The sequence below is a fragment of the Magnolia sinica genome, chromosome 18 (genome assembly GCF_029962835.1).
Source record: "Magnolia sinica isolate HGM2019 chromosome 18, MsV1, whole genome shotgun sequence".
In the NCBI taxonomy this organism is placed as follows: domain Eukaryota; kingdom Viridiplantae; phylum Streptophyta; class Magnoliopsida; order Magnoliales; family Magnoliaceae; genus Magnolia; species Magnolia sinica.
Genome location: NC_080590.1, coordinates 16,055,831 through 16,075,644, shown reverse-complemented (window position 1 = coordinate 16,075,644; position 19,814 = coordinate 16,055,831). Strand labels below are relative to the sequence as shown.

The following is a 19,814-nucleotide window of genomic DNA, read 5'->3' as shown; positions in this document are numbered from 1 at the left end:
GAGCAGGTGTTCCCCGCTGAATTTCATGTTTTCCCCGCTAAATTTAATGTTTCCCCCGCTGAATTTCATATTTGCCCCATTCAATTTTATGTTTGTCCCGCTCAATGTCTAGGTTCCCTCCCACATATGGGGTTTTGGTGTATACATATTCGGATGAAAACAGAGGGGTATTAAACATGATGTATTACAAATAAAATATCATTGTGGGGCATAGCAAGCGTAATCGAATTGCGTACTGAGTTAGTCAGTACGCTCCCATTATACTAAGTAAACTCAGTTGGGCCCACATTGAATGTATGTAGTATATCCATGCCATCCATCCGTTTGTTCATCTAATTTTAGCGGTTTAGCCCCAAATTGAAGCATATCAAAAGATCAAGTGGATCATACCACGGGAAACAGTGGCCATAATGATTTCCACCGTTGAAACCATATTGGGCCCAATAGTGATGTTTGTTTGTTATCAAACCTATTCATAAGATCTTATAGACATGGATTAATAGAAAACACAATTATAAGCTTGATCCAAAACTTTTGTGGCCCCTAAGAAATGATCAACATTAGAAGTTCAATTCAAAATTTCATTTGGTGTGGTCCATTTGAACATTGGATACGTTTAGATTTATCAGCTCAAGCCATGAAATTATCTGTTAAGTTTGGCCCGCTCAATTTCATGTTTGCCCCGCTGATATCCTAGTTTGCCCCGCTGATTTTCTAGTTTCCCCCGCTCAATTTCATGTTTGCCCCTCTGATTTCCTAGTTTTCCCCGCTGATTTTCTAGTTTCCCCCACTTAATTTCATGTTTGCCCCGTTGATTTCCTAGTTTGCCCCGCTGATTTTCTAGTTTGCCCCGCTGATTTTCTAGTTTCCCCCGCTCAATTTCATGTTTGCCCCGTTGATTTCCTAGTTTGCCCCGCTAATTTTCTAGTTTGCCCCACTAATTTTTATGTTTCTCCCGCTAATTTCCTAGTTTGCCCCACTGATTTTCTAGTTTCCCTCGCTCAATTTCATGTTTGCTCCGCTGATTTCCTAGTTTGCTCCACTGATTTTCTAGTTTGCCCCGCTAATTTTCATGTTTCCCCTGCTCAATTTCATATTTGCCCCACTGATTTCCTAGTTTGCCCCGCTGATTTTCTAGTTTCCCCCGCTCAATTTTATGTTTGCCCCGCTGATTTTAGTCTCATTTCTTTCACCCATTTCCATTGCGTTGCTTTCACTGTTGCCATTTTCACCCTCTTTCTTCACTCTGTTCCAGTAAAGGCCCGTTTGGCCGGGCGAATCCCATGGAGCAAACATGAAATTGAACCAGACAAACATGAAATTCAACGAGGGAAACATTAAATTCAACGGGGAAAATATGAAATTCAGCGGGGAACACCCGCTCAATTTCATGTTTGCCCCTCTCAATTTCTAGTTTGCCCCACTCAATTTCATGTTTACCCAGCTGAATTTCCAGTTTGACCACGAAGTGTTTGAAATTGACCACGAACTGAATGAAATGGATTTTTGACCATCGACCTGATGGAATTTTGGAAAATAACTAGGTTGGTTGGCTAAATTAGCTTCTCCTACCCCAAAATCATATGTGGTAAGTTAAGTAAATCATTTTAGTTTAGGAGATATGCTTGTTAAATAAATAGACAAAGAAATGAATTAAAAGATAGAAAAATATTTTTATATACTTATATATACATATTTACATAATTATGTATTAGAGAAAAATGTAAGGGGAAAATTTTCTTCATGTAAAAAATAAAAATAAAAAAATAAAATAAAAAAGGAGGAAAAAGTGTATAGCATTACAGCTATGGTTACGGTTATAATCCGTAGCCATAGGCCCAGCTCGCTGGTTCCTTGTTCTTTTTTTTTTTCTTTCCTTATTGTAATCCCCACCGATTTTTGTGGGTCCCATTATGAGGTATGTGTTATATCCAAACCGTCCATCTATTTGGCGAACTCGTATTAAGGCTTGAGATGAAAAATAAGACAGATCTAGCTATCAAGTGGACCACACTGTAAATGGCAGTGGAGAATTGAACGTCTACCATTGAAACCCTTTTAGGGGTTATAGAAGTTTTGGATCATTATGAAATTTGTTTTTCCTCTTCATCCAGGTCTTTATGACCTTATGAATGAACTTAGATGGGGAGAATTTCTCACAAACATCACAGTGGGCCCCAACTTTGACTGGGGAGGATTTCTAATGGTTGACGCTCATTCAACACTATTTCCTGTAATGTGGTACACTTAAGATTTGAATATACCTCATTTTTTGTCTCATACCATAAAATGATCCGGAAAAATATATGGACGGCATGGATGAAAAGCATAAATCATGGTGGGGTCCACAGACCACCGACGATCCACCATTGGTGGGTGGCAGCGGAGTAGCCAATCCGTTTCTGTGAAAAGAAGGGGTATTTTCATCCTAGAATTTGTCATCCGTATGAGGAGGTCTAAGTGCGTATGTTAAGTTTGTATTGCTTCAAAAATATCCAATGGATAAAAGGTGGGGTCTACAGTCGTAAATTTCTCATTATATCTGTCCCTCCACCAAGTTATCCTGCCCCGCAAATGAACCGGGAAGCATATCAATTCATGACTATGGGGCCCACCGTGGATGTATATGTTTTAAATCTATGCTGTCCATCCGTTTTGAAATCTCACTTTATTGCATTATCCCAAAAATGAAGCAGATTCAAATCTCAGAGGAACCACAACACAAGAAATTTTGGTGATTTATGAACATTATCCACCATTAAAACTTCCTAAGGCCCACCATAATGTTTATTTCCTATCCAATCCGTTGATAAGGTCACACAAACATAGATGAAGGGAAACCACAAATATAATCTTGATCCAAAACTTTCCTAGTGCGAAGAAGAGAGCCTTCAATGACCACTGTTTTTTGTGGTGCAGTCTATTTGAATTTTTTTTACTTGTATCTGAGCTGGCGAAACAACCAACTACGCGCATATAAAACAAATATATCACGGTGAGCCCCGCGGTCACACATCCAGAAGCTCCGTCCATAGTAGGCTTGCGTTTTAAATCACATGGCAAGGAGACCTGGTCATCAGTGAGCCTTCTTGATTTGACCACTGCTTTTTTTATGCAAAAATTAAGAATGCCACGACATATATGTGGGTCCCACTATGATGCGTGTCGCTTATCCACACTATTCACATACTACGCCTAATGAATTTAGGGCATGAGACATAAAAAGAGCCATATCCAGAGCTTAAGTGGACCACGCCATGGGAAAAAGGGAATCAAACACTTACCATTAAAAACCTCTCAGGGCCGCTGTTTCTTTTGGTGTGGGCCATTTGAGAGCTAGATCTTTCTTATTTTTCGGCTCATACTTAAAAATATTGTGGTAAAATGGATAGACAGAATGGATATATCATGTACATCACCTTGGAGTCCACAAATTTAAACTAACTCTTTTGAACCCGTTTCTAATGTAGAATTTTCCAATTTAAACATGGCACGAGGGCTTGTTTGAATTTTCAACTCACTGGTAATAATTATTTCATGCTTGATTTGACCCATTGCTATATGTTCACGCACGTTGCTTATCCACACCATACATCCATTATGCCAACTGAATTTATGGCATGAGCCAAAAATTGAGGCATATCCAAAGCTCAAGTTAACCACGCATGGGAAAAAGGAAATCGAACACTTACCATTAAAAATCTCTCGAGGCCACTGTTTCTTTTGGTGTGGGCCACATGAGTGTTGGATCTGCCTCATTTTTCATATCAAGCCTCAAATTATTGTGGTAAAACGGATGGATGAAATGGATATATAATACACACCACATTGGGGTCCACAAATTTAAACTAACTCTTTTGAACTGGTTCAAGGCTTCATTTGATTTTCAAACGGGTGAAACGGCAATAATTACCCATTTACAGGGGTAATTATATAAGCTTTCAAAAATCAAACCGTGTGGGGCCCACTTTGAAGAGGGGGCATCGGATGAGTGTATTACCCTAACTGTACATGTGGGGCCCACTTTGAAGTAATTGTTGTATATTTACACCTTTCATCTGTTTTTTCATCTCATTTAGTGCACGATCCCAAACCTTAAGAGCATCCATATCTTAAATGGACCACACCATCAGAAACAGTTACGAATGATCATTAAAAACTTTTATGTGGGCCATGAAAGTTTTGGATCAAGCTGATTTTTATATTTTTTTCCCTTCATCCAAGTCTTCTTGACATCATCAACAGGTTGGGTGGCAAATAAACATTACAAAAGCCTTTACGATGGGTCCTTCAGAATTTTTAATGATGAGCACTCAAACATCACGGTTTCCTCTGGCGTGGTCCACCTGATATTTGGATCTTCTTAATTTTTTTACACCACATCCTAAAATGAGCTGGATAAATAAGCAGACCACGTGGATATACAACAAATCATCAAGATGGGCTCCACTATAAGGTTTACAACCACTAACATATCACCCGAGTAACACCTAATCCACTCCCTTGAAGAGACCGTTACAAACAATCACTGTTATGGCATGGGACGCAGATTTCATGCGAAAGCCCTTGCTGGAAACATAGGTGGGGCTCACTGTGATGAGTGTGAGAAATCTACCCCTCCGTCTATTTTTTGAGCCCATTTTAAGACTTGATAATCCAAGACTCAAGTGGGCCGAACTAATGGCCTGTTTGATTTTTCGGCTCAACCGTAATTATCATGTAAACGGGTAATAATTATTTACTTGGGGAGTTACCACATCTTTCCCAATGCAATGGGACAACTTACTTTTTTTAACACTTAAATCCAGAAATTTATGAAATCAATTTGGGGCCCATCATGATGTATGTGACTTATTCACACTGCTTATTTATTATGCTAGTTGAATTTAGGGCATATAACGTCCTGGATTTTTGATATTTTGAATTTACAAAAATTCATGAAAATTTTCAATATAATTATCCCACATTGTCACTTATTGGCCCTTAACTCTCAAAGTAAGCCTATACATGAGTAGTACTAGTAAAGAACTGCACAAATTAAATAAATCAACCGTAGAAAGTCGATGAACCCGCCCGATCACTTAAGTATCGAGTTTAGCCTGGTGATTTGTTCACATAAAGCCCAAATCTAGCCGACCTATCACTGACTAATCAAAACTCTACAGCTAGATTAAAAATCTACCCAAAGACGAGACAACTAAAGGTCGGATCCTAATTAATAAACTAAAGTGACCCAATTATACATTTAGCCTATGAACCAACGGTTTAAAGTGATTATGACTGAATCGTCATTTTCACTAATTGTAAATAAGCTACACTATGAACATAGTCAATCCAAACCCTAATCATTGCCCACGAGAAATCTCGCTACCTAATTCATATCGAAAATGCCCCGATTTTTCAAATAAGCTCTAGACCACTCGTTAGTGGGCCACTAGTTCCGAAACTATAGAATAATGTCCGCCTCGCTGGGCTTGACGTCCATTGTGGGTGGAGAATCAAGATAATACCTAGAACTGCGCAACTTCGGCCAGATGCCAAGTGCTTGAAATGCACAAATACCTTATGCTGAAGCTTAAAACTTAAGTAAAATAAGTTCATTTGTTCTTTCAGGAAGTTATAGCTTTATGATCGTCAATTCATGGCTAAAGTTGGAGTACCAACTAAAGATATTTCTCCACACATATCCATATAGCCGTGGCCCCGATCGACCATCAATGACCATTGAACATACTTCTGATTATACTCATCGATCAGCGTATCCAAAAGGCGGGCCGATCACATTCATACGTAAATCATCATTACACTATCCTACGGTGTATATCGATATGTATACCCCATAATAAGCCTAAATGATTGTATTACTTTATGCATGCCCACATATTTGATTTAATGCTTTAGTGAATGTAATACCTTATGGATGCTCATGTGTTCGATGAAATGCCTAAGTGGTTGCGTAGTAAAATTTACGCTATAATTGTTTATATAAAGTTTAGTCCATAGAAACACTTAAGATTGTTAAGATGTTGGGTCAGTCGGTACATCACCCAAATTAAAGGGTGGCCTAAGTTAAGGCGACCACCCTAGGCCTATTCAATCGACCCGGGTGGAACACGGATGACCGACAGTAGCTGGACTACACGGGCTGCTTACACCCAATGCTAGTTGTGTCGTGGTTCTCCTATGTCAATCAAATTAGTCCGCTAGCCGACTGATCATATATGACACGACTAAATGAAATCTAGGATACCATGTTCCCAATGGATGTGTCCATTCATAACCGTTAGTGCGATACGATCCCACTAAAACTCATAAGTCGAGCATGGTAATATGGGACACCATGTCCGAGCTATCGGCCTACATTGGGGTGACGAGCCTCCCCGTAGTAACCAGTGAGCAACTAAGACTCATGAGTCGGGCATGGTGGTATGGGACACTGTGTCCGAGTTGTCGGTCTATGCTGGGGTGACGAGCCTCTCCATCATGACCAGTGAGCACTAATGGAGGTGATAGATCATTGTTTGAATGACCCTTGTCAAATTATTTTGCCAATGATTCCATGCCAGAGTACCATTCAAATGACTCGGGCGTGAATGGAATTAGGTGACGAGTCATTTCCTTGTGGTAATTTGGTTTTATATAATAAGCTCATGCCTCTATAACGTCTCAGCTACTCTTCATCCGGGCTGTGGTCCGAGCGTGGGTTGAGGTGAGCTGTTTAATCCGGACCCCCTTCGAAAATAGCTCTCCAGTTGGTCGAGGTTGTGTGTTGTAGGCTGTTATAACCTCAAAACAGAGTGATCATACTTGGTTTATGTGACGACCACTACCAAAAAAACGACCAAAGGCTACGAACTATTCTGGTTTTTAGCTACGGATATAAACTGTAGCTCACTTGCTACGGCTTAAAACCGTAGATGAAACTGTCCAAACCGTAGATAAAAGCTAACTCTACTAGACATACATACAACATTGGATGACCCCATAAGGGACTCTACGAGGCCCATTAAAATGTGTGTACTCCATCTAATACGTCTATCCGTTTTTAAAGAGTATGTTAGGGCAAGAACCCAAAAATGGAAGTATATCAAAAGCTCGAGTGGACCACACGGTAGGAAAGAGTGAAGATTAATCTATTAATCGATGGTGTACGTGCAATTAGACCTTCGATTTGCTTAGATGTTGGGAGCATTCCCTATAAAAAAAAATTACAAAATTAATAGACAGAGTGGATATATCGATTGCATCAAGATGGACCCCACAAAGCCCTTAACAAGGCCATCCGTTCGGATCCCGTGAAATGTGCACTCGTGGAGGGCCGGTTACGGATTGTACAATGGCTATGGTCATATTGGCTTTTAGCTACAATTAAAAACCGTAGCAGGACCGTAGCAAGTGAAAATATGGAAAACCGCGCTGCCTTTTTCTTTTCCCCCTCTCACAAAAAGTTCATTTCCCTCCACTCAACCCTATTCCCTCTCACGTTCGTCCCTTTCTCTCTTTCTCTCTCTCAATTTCCCTTGCCCATCTTTCTATCTCTCTCAATCTCATCCGCCTCGCATGCCTCGCCGACTCAATGGCCAAGTTCGTCGAGGCCAAGACCAAGCTCTCCGTGGGCTCCATCGAGCGCCCATCGATCGTGTCCAGGAACCAGCTACTCTTACTCGCCGCCCTTTTTGTAATATCGATTCTGTTCATGATTAAGAAAGTGATTGTCGAGAAAACCCTTCTCCACGATTCAAAAGTTTGGCTGGCATTCGCCATCTTCATCTACTTCTTCAGCGTCTCAGGGGCAATGCATAACATAATCCGGAAGATGCCCCTATTTATGACGGACCGGAATGATCCGTCGAAAATAATTTTCTTCTATCAAGGGTCAAGGATGCAGCTTGGAGCAGAGGGATTTGCAGTTGGGTTCTTGAATACGGTGGGTGGGGTTGTTGTTGGGGTTTGTGACGCACTTCCTAGTGCGGGTCCAGAATGGGACTGTCCAGCGGGCATTCATGTTTGTGGTAGTCTTGGTTTCGTTCTGGGCAGTGAAGAAGGTGGTGTATTTGGATAATTGGAAGACAGGTTATGGGATCCATGGGTTCCGGCCATCCAGCTGGAAATGAGAGTAGGCTGCATCTTGAAATTTTCGGGTAAGGATTTTCTGGGTCGAAGTGGATTCGGTAGTTTTGTTATGAATTTTGTTGGATGGAATGATTTTGACCTTTTGATTATTATGTTTTGATGATACTCTTACTTGGGATGTTATAAATCTTGAATAGATGTTAGAAAACTTGCTTTGATTAATGATTTTAAAAAAAAAAAAAAAAAAATCTTATGCATCCCTTCTCTCTCTCTCTCTCTCTCTCTCTCTCTCTCTCTCTCTCTCTCTCTCTCTCTCTCTCTCTCTCTCCTGCGCCCCTTTTCTCTCTCACTCCAGAAGACATCTCGGCAGTGAATTCAAAACTTGGTAAGCTTCGAATATGAGCTTTTTTCCTTTCAGATTTGTGTATGTGGATCTTTCTGAATACTTCCCTTGCATCCTTTTACTTCCCCTGCAAACTTAGAATGCAAGGGAAGCCGAAATGTGGAGTTCCGATTGCCGGTGGTCTGGCACTTCACATTGAAAGAACTGTATTCTGGCTCACATGAAAGAATGGCATTATTATCTAGGTCATCCGTCTTGCCGGTCCCAAGCCCAGGTAAAGGAGGAGGGAGAAGGGCTTCAAGGTGAGCTTAAGCCCTTTTTTATTGTTTTCCCTTGACATTAGTAATTCCATTCGATATTTACTTTTGTTCATGTTGTGGGCTTTGTAGCAAAACTTGGAAAGCTTAAAGATCATCTCAGACAAGTGGAGGATGAATTTGTTAAGTCTCTAGCAGGTATGAATTTGTTAATTCTGGATGATGTTGAAACAGAACAACTGCTTCAATACCAATTAGATGATGCAATGCCTTCATCTCTTAGGAAACATTTTGAAATAGACTTTTGCAGCCATGCACTGAATGATGTTGGTAAATTTTGTTTTGCGATCAATGGATCATATGAAAATCGAGGCTGGCCAATGCATGTCAACCTTTGCTGACCATGGTTGACATATGGTTATTCATCATGGCAAAAAAGTTTTAGAGATATTTTGGAGGGATATTTGGATCATAGAGTACATGAATGGTGCAATTAAGCTGTATTGGATAGTTGTATAGTTCTTTATGTACTTGTCAAGGTATTTTCTTCATTTGAAGGTATAGGAAGCCTATGAACTCATTTTCAACTATATTCAGGCCTGTTTTGGAGATCAAAACACAAGATTTGATAGATTTAAATGAGATTAAAACTCATTTTCAAGGTATATTTAATAATCAATTCTACAGTAAACTCCAATAGTTGCACTGTCAATCCACTATTAAAAGCCTCCCTAGCCTCTAAACTGCTTCCATGGTCCCTTTTTCTGAGTTCATTTCTGCTAGATATTTAACTACATTCCTCTTTCCTTTTGTGAAGATTACACTCAATACCATGGAAAGCAGGATACACTCTCATCTTTTCTTTGCTGGAGAGGTGGTATTTTTTGTCCTGCTTTAGTTTAGAAAGCTTTTAAGTCCGTCCATAAGGCCCACTCATGATGTCCAAAAGTTGATTTCTTTACAGGTATTGAATATTGATGGCATAACTGGTGGGTTTAACTTTCAGGTAATATTTATTTTTTGAGGAATTACATGATCCTTGGGCACACTCCTCACTGGGTCCTCTTCCTTTTGATAGGCAGCTTGGTATCTTGAATGCTACTCAATCCCAAGTACATAAAACATACTGGCCCATCTATGAGCAATCCGCCACAAATCTGACTATGCGATGAAGCTAAAGCAGGCCCCAATTGCGATGTCTAGGCGGCTGAACTGTCTAGGCAGGCCCCAATTGCGACCAAGCGAAAGCAGGCCCCAGTAGCTCTCAACCTATAGTTAACCTGTCTTTTATTCTCTAGTTTGTGATTGTTGTAGATGATGAAAATGGTGATGAAGAAGGAGATCTTATCATGGAAGCATCTCTTACAAGTTTGAAGTCATTTTTTTAAGGGTGATGTTGTCTGTTGAAAATGACTGGTATTTTTATGTTGTTAAGATCCATCCACCTTTAAACTTGCATATGTGCCATGTCTGTGGTGGAATAATTGTCCCAACTTATTGAGTTGTGGCAATACAAGTTGTTATCTAGCCCTTTTCTCAAAGGTTTTTGCTAAGACCATGCATGGGTGCCCATGATGCATAAGGTACTCATTCCCCAGCTTCTGGAAATGAATCATCATCATCATCAACATTTATAATCAATTTTTAGCAATTGGTTTAGGTTTTTGAAGCTATGCATAAAGTTTGAGAAATGGATGATTTTGACTTTTCTACTTTGCTGAAAAACATTTTTCATGTAGTACAGCTGCTAGGAATCCTAGTTTCTGAAAATCTCTAGTGCAGACCTTGAGTTTTACTATTGTTGTCAATGTTGTAGCTGCCTAGACTTACCAATAGGACTGAGTAGATTTGCCCTACCAGGGTGTGCCCAAACTCACTTGTTCCACATGTGCTTGAAATCTAGGCTCTATTCTACATTACTAATTCTGCTACATCTTATGGATTGTGTTCATGCACAACATAATTTCGTTCTTATTCAGTGATTGATTTTTGTTTAAAATGAGCAATCTCACTAAGGTTCAGAAACCGTAGCTCAGTTCTACTCATGGATTTGAATATTCGTATCAGATTGGCCAATATGTTTGCATTTGATCCATATCAGCGGGTTCCCATATACATACAAGTTTTGAAATGGCCTGGCCCAAATTTTGATATGGCACACTGTATTGTTGCGAGATGATACATCTATAAATACCCCTTCTTTGATTTTATTAGTCATAGGGGCAAACCATTACTTTTTATTTCCGTTTTCTTCTTCTTTTGTTGTATTGCGATGTAGTCTCTCTAACCCATCAAATCATACTTGATTTGTGTTTTTTAGGGCCTATTCAGCTGATTTTCCAAAAATTTCACATTTTAACCGTTTTTGCCGATTTTTGAACAATTACGTTCACGCATGTTGAACAGATAAATTGCATTTTTTAATAAAGTAAAATGGCATCTACGATATGCTTTTGGGGACGACCCTATTTGTTGTGGTCTTGGGTCAAGTTGGGTTACATGCATATGGTCGTCATCTAAGCCTCATCTCAAGTAAGTGGGTTACATGCATATCATTACTATAATAGTGAGAAAGCTGTGAAGGAATTTGGTACTTGTTTGAAGATGTTTTAATTATGTTTGCATATAATTAGATGTAGTTCTTAATTGTGAAAAGAGGTGATAGACAATGCTAGACCAAATTAGATGTGTGAAAAGAGGTGATAACAATGCTAGACCAAATTAGATGTAGTCTATGAAACTAGCCCCAAATGGCAGGTGAGCTTGTTTCTTCTAATAGAAGAAATCAGCACAATGGCCATTCCACTCATTGAGAATTCAAAAGTTGAAATGCAGCTCCATTCACTGATATATTGTTAATGTCACTGCTTTCTCATATCATATGATTCATATCTAGCGATTAGAAGTGTGATGATCGAGCATTCAATGCAAGTGATACTAAGTGATGGTGCCCTTTCAAGTTTAGCAAACCTAAAATATAATTTGGAGCTGAATCAATTGAGGAAGGAACTGAGGCATCAGAAAGTGTGATGATGGAGCATTCAATGAAACAATTATCAATCCATCCATAATTTGGAGCTTTTAAGTCCGTCCATAAGGCCCACTCATGATTTTTTTCTGGAACAGTTTCAGTATTGTTCATCTGATTTTCTTTCTGGAACATTTTCAATAAGTATGCTATTAATCTAATTTTTTTCTGGAACAGTTTCGGTAATTATGTTGTTCATCTGATTTTTTTTCATGGTAACCTTAATCGAGAAACTTATTCTGGCTTTGCTTGTGGACTGCAGAAACAAGCTTTATAAGGTTTGTTCTTTGTTTAGTTTTAGCCCTGTTTGGTAGATTGTTTGCTTAGGGTTCATCTCTTTTTGTAAGCATTTGAAAAAAGAAAAGGAAAATTAGAACACCTAATCATAATTTCCTTGGGGCCTGTTTGACAAGCAGGAATCTGTGGGAGAAGAAAGGAATTCTTTATCATTATTTCCCAATGTACCAGTTCCAGGTTGGCAAGCTGCTACACCTCATGGCATGGGATTTGGCATGCAATGGTAATTCATATGCCAAGAAAATCACTATTGTTTTTATCACTATTGCAGCACATCTGTTTTGCATTTGGTCACTCATGGTACCTAACAATAATGGAAAATATTGATTTTTCTTGCAGTCAATGCCTGCATTTCCCCAGATATCAAAAACTACTAACCCATTTGATCTTGGCACTGAACCAACTCCAATTCATGCCCCAATGGTGAGTATTTTTTAATTTAATTTTAACTTGTTTTTGCTTGAGTTACTGCTTTAGATTTTTCTTGCATTACGTTCTACTAGTATACTGAGGGAACAAGTAATGATTTTTCAAGTGGGCTTGGATCATTCCCTTAGAAGCACAATCAAGACTGTTTAGCACCATTGGCAACATTCAGATTGATGTGTGGTACAAATTGGGGTGGTATGGATTCAAATCTCTATTTGCACTTTGAGGGCCTGTTTGGAAGGATTGCCAAGTTGGAATTGGCATGCTACTCGAGCAGAACCCATCTACTTTGCATTAATTGGGTTGGCACAGGAAAATGCAAACTGTGTTAAGTCAGATTTCTTTTACGCTCTATTGCTGCCCCAAATTGCAATTGAGTTTGCCCATTGCTTATTCTCTATTCCAAAAGCGAAGCTTCCAAATGCACCTTAACATTTAAACACCTTTCAAGCTCTTTTTAGAACTTTTCATATTATTGCTAAAGCAATTTGTGAGGGGAAAAAAATGTGAATCACAGCATGTGTATACCCATGCCACATGAGCCGACTCAATCATCCAGCGAGCCATGCTTGTGCTAGGAAAATGGACAGAAAACCACCAACTACAGCATGTTTGGCATAGGAAAATTAATAGACAGAAAACCACCAACTACAGCATGTTTGGCATAGAAAAATGGACAGAAAACCATCAACTACAGCATGTTTGGCATAGGAAAATCTCTTAGTTCGGAACATCCTAGCCACCTATCGTACATGTGATCCAAGTTGAAACTTGGTTGTGTACATGATTCCCATCCACCACTAATGGATGGTTGGATATCTAGGAACAAAGTCTCATTTAGAAACGAGAATGCATGAATCTTGCTGTAGAATTATTTTAACTGCTCCAATTTTATCTTTGTTAATTATAGTTTCTGTTGCAGGTTGTGAAATGTGAGTTGCTGGTTGTCCCTGTAAGGGAATTACCATCTGAGAAATGTCCAACCTAGCTCTCTAGTTCCCAATCAGGTAAATTTAGAACCACCTGCTTTCTAATTCCTAGTCAGGGTGAAAGAAAAACATTGCTACCTACCGGAGTATACTGTGCATTGGACTCTGGCTCCTAGTCCTGCTTCCTACCTATTTCTTTTTCTTTTTTGCCTGCTATCTAATTACCTAAATTTCCTTCTATGCAGCTATATTTTAATCCTGCTACTGTGAAAATGTTGAGTAACCTGAAGGTATATATTGTTGACATATGGATTGTCTTTAACACTTTGCATTTTGCATTTTAGCATAACTGTTGCACACTTGCTGTATGTTGATAAAGTTTGGTTTTGCAGTATGAAAGCAATGCGTGGTTCGTAAGGTGGTCAACCATGTGCAGTAAGCTTTCAGATCAGAGCGAAGCTAAGAATAGGGTGTTAGTTGATGGAAAATTGATAACCAGTAGAGGCACATCCATGGAGTTGTCGCTTGCGATTGTTGAGAAGCTATTTGGCTGCGAGAAGGCATTGGATCTTGCTGTCAATGAGAACTTTAAATAGACATATAACTATTATGTTGGTATTGTACTTTTGTCAATGGATTAAAATGAATGATTGTATTTGATTGAATGAATGAAAGATTGCATTTGATTGAATGAATAAATAATTTAGCCATGAAGTATTTATCTATATTAGCTTATATAAGTTGATCTGTCATGTCATGTACTACAATGGTAAGAGATGCCATTATTATATTTTCTTTAATTATTTTTTAAAAAAAAATAGGCAGTAGCTACGGCTATTAACCGTAGCCCTTTATCTATAAACTGTAGTTGTTTCTAATTTTAGCCTATTGCTACGGTTCTTGCTCTACTTTTAGCTACAGATATAATCCGTAGCTGTATATACTTTAGAGCTACGGAAAGTATTGCTACAACTTTAATCCGTAGTTATTGTCTCTATGGCTACGGATTAAAACCGTAGCCATAGCTTTAAGACCTATGATTACGGCACCAATGGCTACGGTCGTGCTACGGACTACAACTGTAGCCATAGGCCTTTAGCTACGGCTTTTATCCGTAGCCTTTACCCAGTTTTTTGGTAGTGGACTCATACCAGGTTGATCCTCATACATTTAGGTATCATACTATACCTTTGAAATTATTGATTTGTGAGATAAACGGGTGACACCTAAATTTGGATCAAATAACACTGGTAAGGAGTCGGTACGTGTGGCAACAAGCTACATGATCTTGATAAGGACTCATGATATAACGTCGGTATCCTAGCTTCGCCAATATGCTAGATGAATCGAACTTAATAATTACTCGGCTAACATGATCATTCATTGGATCGCATTAGTTTAGAATGTGCCTAAACAGGAGTTGAAGTCGCATGTTGAAGAAGTGTTGTCATTTGCAAACCAAGTGGTCGGAGTCACGTGTAAGGGAGTGTTGTTTGGAAAGGGCATACATCATGTCATGTCTTCATATGCACATTTAACAAAAGTATTTAGGAATTGTTTGATTTCTTATTTATCATTAACTGTGTTAATTGTGTTGATAACATGTGTAACTTAGAACTAATGGAACCACTGAGTTACCTACTCACTCCCACCTGGGACAGTGTTTTAAAACAACAACCAAGAGTATCATCCATGCAGGTACTAGTGAGACCTCAGACTGGTAGGCTTGTATTGGGTTGTGCCAATGCCATTATGTTTTGAAAAATTGGGCGTAAACTGAAAGCTTATTACTTTAAACATCTTGGGTATCTATATTGTGGCTTATATAATCCCATTTTGGGCGGTCATCACTACTAGAATTGTATTTTTGACTCTTAGCCTTTTATTTCTGAATCTTTCGTTATCTCTACTTCGCTTTGAATCCGCTAAGTGAATTGCATTATTCTGATTATTCATTTGCGGAATGAATGTGAATCTAAATGAGGTCACATATGCATTCTCATTAAATTAACACCCGGGAACTTGGGATCGGGGTCTTTGTACTCAGGTGCCGATTTTCGGGGTGCTACAGGGCATGAGCAAAAAAATGAGACAGATCCAAATCTCAAGTGGACCACACCACAAGAAAGAGCAGGCATCGAACGCCTATCATTAAAAACTTCTCGAGCCCCTTAAAAGTTTCAATCAAGCTGATATTTGTGTTTTCCCTTTATCCATGTCTGTGTGACCCTATGAACGAGTTAGATGATTAAAAAACTTCAATGTGGGCCCAATGAAGAAAATAACTTTCAATGGTGGATAAATTACGACCATTGTTTCCTTTCGTGTAGGCCATTTGGGTGTTGAATCTGCCTCATTTTTCGGCTCATGCCCCAAAATGTTCTGAGAAAATAAATGGACGGTGCGGATATATCATATACATTACAATGGGGTCCACATATTTAAGTCAATACTTTTATATTAATTTTCGAGGTGGAATTACATCACATCTCCAAACAAGGTGAAAAAGTAAAATTACTTATTTACCAGGATTTACCCGTATCATGGAAAATCACAGCCCGACGAATAACATCATTCCTACCAGGATTGACCTGTATCAAGGAAAAGGTGGGTAGGAAATTGCTACCGTTAAAACCTATATGGGTTTGACAGTAATGTTTACATTCCATCCATAACATCATTCCTACTGGTATGAACTAAAAACACAAATATTATCTTAATTCAAAACTTCTGCGGCCCCATAAATATTTCAATTGTGGACGTTCAATTCTCCCGTTTTCAGCACACTTAAGAACTGGATCTATCTCATTGGCCACATAATGTAAAATGATCTCAAAAAATGAATGGACCGAGTTTGTTTCTCACAAACATCTTGGTGGACCCCAACTAGGTTTCTACCAAAGAAACCACCTGCTAAAGGCTTTAGCATGAAACGCGCGTCCTTTACCATGAACCCTTGACTTTTATTTGTCCCACAAAAAAGACGATGTCATAGTTAAAATGAATGAAGCGCTCTCATTATTGTGAAACTCAGGATATGCCAGCCACATGGTGGACAGTGTGCGCCAGATCCAACCATCCAAACAGCGCACCTCACCATGGTGATTAGATGTCCAAAAAAATCAACCAGATCATTCAACCATCACGTGGGCCACATCATTGAAATGGCAACTCAAAAACTCTTAGTGCTTGTTGGTTTCACTAATTACTTAGTAATGTAAAGAAAAAGTATCATGCCTATAATTTTAACACTACCAACTTAAATATGAAATTCATAGTTTAAATATGAATGTATTCTAGATATTACCAAAGAATTTGTAATCCTAGCAGCTTTCCACTTTTTCATTGCATTCTTATATAAATATTGAATCCATTAACCAACAAAAGTATATTTTAGTGGTGATTTGCCATTAAAGTTATGAAAAATACAATTATTATAATTTCAAACACAGGAATCAACCATCAAATATTGCAAACATTATTTGGAGAAAGTAATTTACCATCAAAACATTATCACAGGCCTAAGTGGACGGCAACACACTGGATCTTGAGTAGCAATGTAGCATATGTCCAAAGTTGTCCCGCAAAGCTTCCAATTGAACAGTTGTAGGAGCCAAAAGCCAACATTAGGTGGACAATCCTATAGGCAAGTGGCAAGCCTACACGGCGGCCTGCCCCAAACGGTATAAGTTCGAAATCATGGCTTTTAAAATCAATGTCACATTCTAAGAACCTCACGGGGAAGAATGAAGTAGCTAGGGTGCGCTAGCTCCAATCGGACCTTTGTCGTGGCATTTGGGTTACTGAACAGTTCGGCCATTGCCCATTCAACGGTGGTTGAGCTTGTGTCACTCCCTGCAACAAATATTTCCTAACAGATGGATTTACTGTTAGAAAGAGAATCCCTTCATGGCCTTGGATCTGTTGAGAAATCTCCCATACTCAACAATCCTAACCTTTGCATGTGGGCCAATGGTTGTACAAGTGCGTGTGCAAGTGTGTGATGGGACTAGCGAGAGAGGGGCTCTAGTGGGGGTGTATGTGTTGAGACCAGGGAGAGAAAGGGTCCAGTGCCCACTATAGCTACTAGTTGCATTGGTCACATAGGTGGTCCAATCCATTGATATATATTTTTCATCGGGTACAACACACATTTTGATGTACGACATCCCACATGCATTCTTAGCACATCTAGAATCTCAAACAAAAGTGAAAGTAGCTCATCAAAATTGGACCTAGCTCTACATAGGGCATGACATAACTGAGTTTGGGCATTTTTCAATTTGAAAAGACAAATTCTGAATATGGGAAAAAATTGTCATTTGAAGTGTTGACCATAAAAGAATAGTAACTTTTGATCCAAGTATTGTTAGGAAATGTGTAACCTATTGATATTTATGCAACAGTGATTTTGAGATTGACCGACCTGATAACATACACCCGTTTTAAGATAAACGCTCGTCTTAAGTATCAAAATTAAGATTTTAAGAAAAACTTATTACATACGTTTCACCATTTTCATTTATGTTGTACCTTCCTATTCTTGTAGTTTTTGGATTTTTATATTCTTTTAGATATTACTTGTAATAATACTAAAAATGCTCCAGTAAAATTAATTTGATGTTTTTATTTTTAACAAACTTAATCTTTAGTAAAGTTTTTTGCTCTTTTAAGTAATTATGAATTTGGATTTTGAGTCTCTTAGAATTATTATTCAACAAAATTTTAAAAAAAAAAATTGAATTTTCTCTCTTTTCCCGTGGACTCAAAAATCATTTTTTGTGAATTCAAAGTTTTGATTAATTAGAGAAGACATCTGCTTCTTCTTCGTTACACACTTTTTCCTGCATCACATTTCAGAAGCTGCCATGCAATCCTCATGATTATCAGATGTACATTAACCATTTGGTCAATGGCCTTTACCATGATGGTCAAGATTGCTTAACAATTTTATCCATCTATTTCTCAAGACCGCCAGTGGATTGCTTACGATTCTAATGAATCATTTTTTGTTAGGTAGCCATCCCATCACGGTCATTGAAAAGGATAGCTTTAGTAAATAAAGCCACGTACGTCAACGATGATTTCCATCATCAAATTGTTTTAAGTTCCACCAAGCAGACGATGAAATGTCTTATCTACCTGACAAAATGTTCAAATCGGTGGGCGTGTTTGGGCAGTGGGATTAGAAGGGATTACGTGGGATGGGATTCATCTGGTCGTGTGCCAATTCCACACCATGTTTGGGAAGAATGGAAAAGCTTGGAATTATATTAGATGGGATTGCATTTGGTCCCATGCCAATTTCACTCCAATGTTGTGTGAGCTATATTCCACCTAATCCCTTCTAATCCCACCGCCCAAGCATGGCCATAGGATATTCAACAGAAAAGCAACTAGCAGCACTATAACTTACCACACCAGGAGGGCACAAAAGCATGTGTTGGACACACAAACACATCCTAGTCTAGCCTATAATCGGAGGCTGTATAGGATGAGAGATTCGGGCTAAGATTTGTGAAATCCACACAAATAATTTATATAAGCTGTCCAAATTATAATCCTTGCATAGATGTATTATGAACAGAGAATTAAGATTACTTGATCAGGTGATCATCCGATGAGGGGACATTGATTAGACGGTTGAAAATGGAAAGCAATGTACATGAATCGGACGTTAAATTTGTAATCTGATTTTGGGGTGTGACTTAGCGACAGTGAGTTCCACAAATTAGTCAATTTAATTTGAGTTTAATTTGAGATAATCTATGCCACGTATAAAATTTCTTGGTGCCTGTGTATCACGTGTCATAAGCTACCAGAGTAAAATTTAGTCTTGCACTTGCGAGGGTGGGACTTTCTAGGTCTCTTGTGTTTTAAGATTGCCCGATGATACTGGACTTCTTGGATTTCTTGCGATGTTGGTTAATCCCAAATGACACAGTAAATGTGATCGCAAATCCACATCGTTCATTAGTTAATATCATCTGGCAATCTTAAAATAGGTAAAATGTCCGCCTTCAAAGGGAAGAGTTTATTAAAGGGACGGCTATAGTCATTCAGTTGATGCAGTTTTTGTGCGGTTGGACATCCACGATAGGGCCCACCAAATGGACGGCCTCAACCAATTCCTGGCTGCACTATCACGCCTGGTGGTGAGCCTAAGTGGATTTCTTTCCTCTTCTACTTATTGGAAACTGCAACACAGGCACAAGGCCATTCACCACAGGCTCCTATATTTGGACATTACTGGACGATCAAAACGGTGGCCCTATCTGAATCATCCCTCAGAGAAATCAAAACCATCAACGGCCATCTCCATCGCTTTCATTCCGTGGGCCATTTTATAGTGCTCTTCATGCATGGTTAAAGTTCTCCATAGACTGGTCCATCATCAATGGTAGATAGGTAAAGCCATCTCCATCGGAAAAGAAAAAAAAAAATTTTAAGTGAGTTAG

At 38.8% G+C, this 19,814-nt stretch overlaps 1 protein-coding gene, 1 long non-coding RNA gene and 1 pseudogene across 5 annotated transcripts; all 3 read left to right on the top strand.

Moving 5' to 3' along the window:
• The first annotated feature begins 7,468 nt into the window (after nt 1-7,468).
• Nucleotides 7,469-8,126, top strand: LOC131233254 (probable dolichyl-diphosphooligosaccharide--protein glycosyltransferase subunit 3B; annotated as a pseudogene).
• A 272-nt stretch (nt 8,127-8,398) lies between these two features.
• LOC131233255 (uncharacterized) lies at nt 8,399-9,023 on the top strand. The gene is made up of 3 exons (XR_009165149.1): nt 8,399-8,458; nt 8,556-8,718; nt 8,806-9,023. It is a non-coding gene; the product is annotated as an uncharacterized LOC131233255 (long non-coding RNA).
• Nucleotides 9,024-11,816: 2,793 nt separating this feature from the next.
• Nucleotides 11,817-14,059, top strand: LOC131233253 (protein DJ-1 homolog B-like). 4 transcript variants are annotated; one of them, XM_058229899.1, is made up of 5 exons: nt 11,817-11,883; nt 12,176-12,221; nt 12,338-12,421; nt 13,602-13,646; nt 13,749-14,059. In XM_058229899.1, exons 2-5 carry the CDS (start codon nt 12,219-12,221, stop codon nt 13,950-13,952), a joined length of 336 nt encoding a protein of 111 aa, XP_058085882.1. In that variant the 5' UTR covers nt 11,817-11,883; nt 12,176-12,218; the 3' UTR covers nt 13,953-14,059. The 4 variants fall into 4 exon arrangements, 3 of the variants coding, with proteins under 3 accessions (XP_058085882.1, XP_058085881.1, XP_058085883.1); XR_009165147.1 differs by lacking the exon at nt 11,817-11,883 and adding an exon at nt 13,350-13,434 and having other exon boundaries at nt 11,898-12,221; XM_058229898.1 differs by lacking the exon at nt 11,817-11,883 and having other exon boundaries at nt 11,898-12,221.
• Nucleotides 14,060-19,814: the final 5,755 nt, after the last annotated feature.

Coding starts and splice junctions, on each gene's coding strand:
- LOC131233253 (XM_058229899.1), top strand. Junction 12,422..13,601: donor CTCCAATTCATGCCCCAATG/GTGAGTATTTTT, acceptor CCTTCTATGCAG/CTATATTTTAATCCTGCTAC. Junction 13,647..13,748: donor AAATGTTGAGTAACCTGAAG/GTATATATTGTT, acceptor TTGGTTTTGCAG/TATGAAAGCAATGCGTGGTT.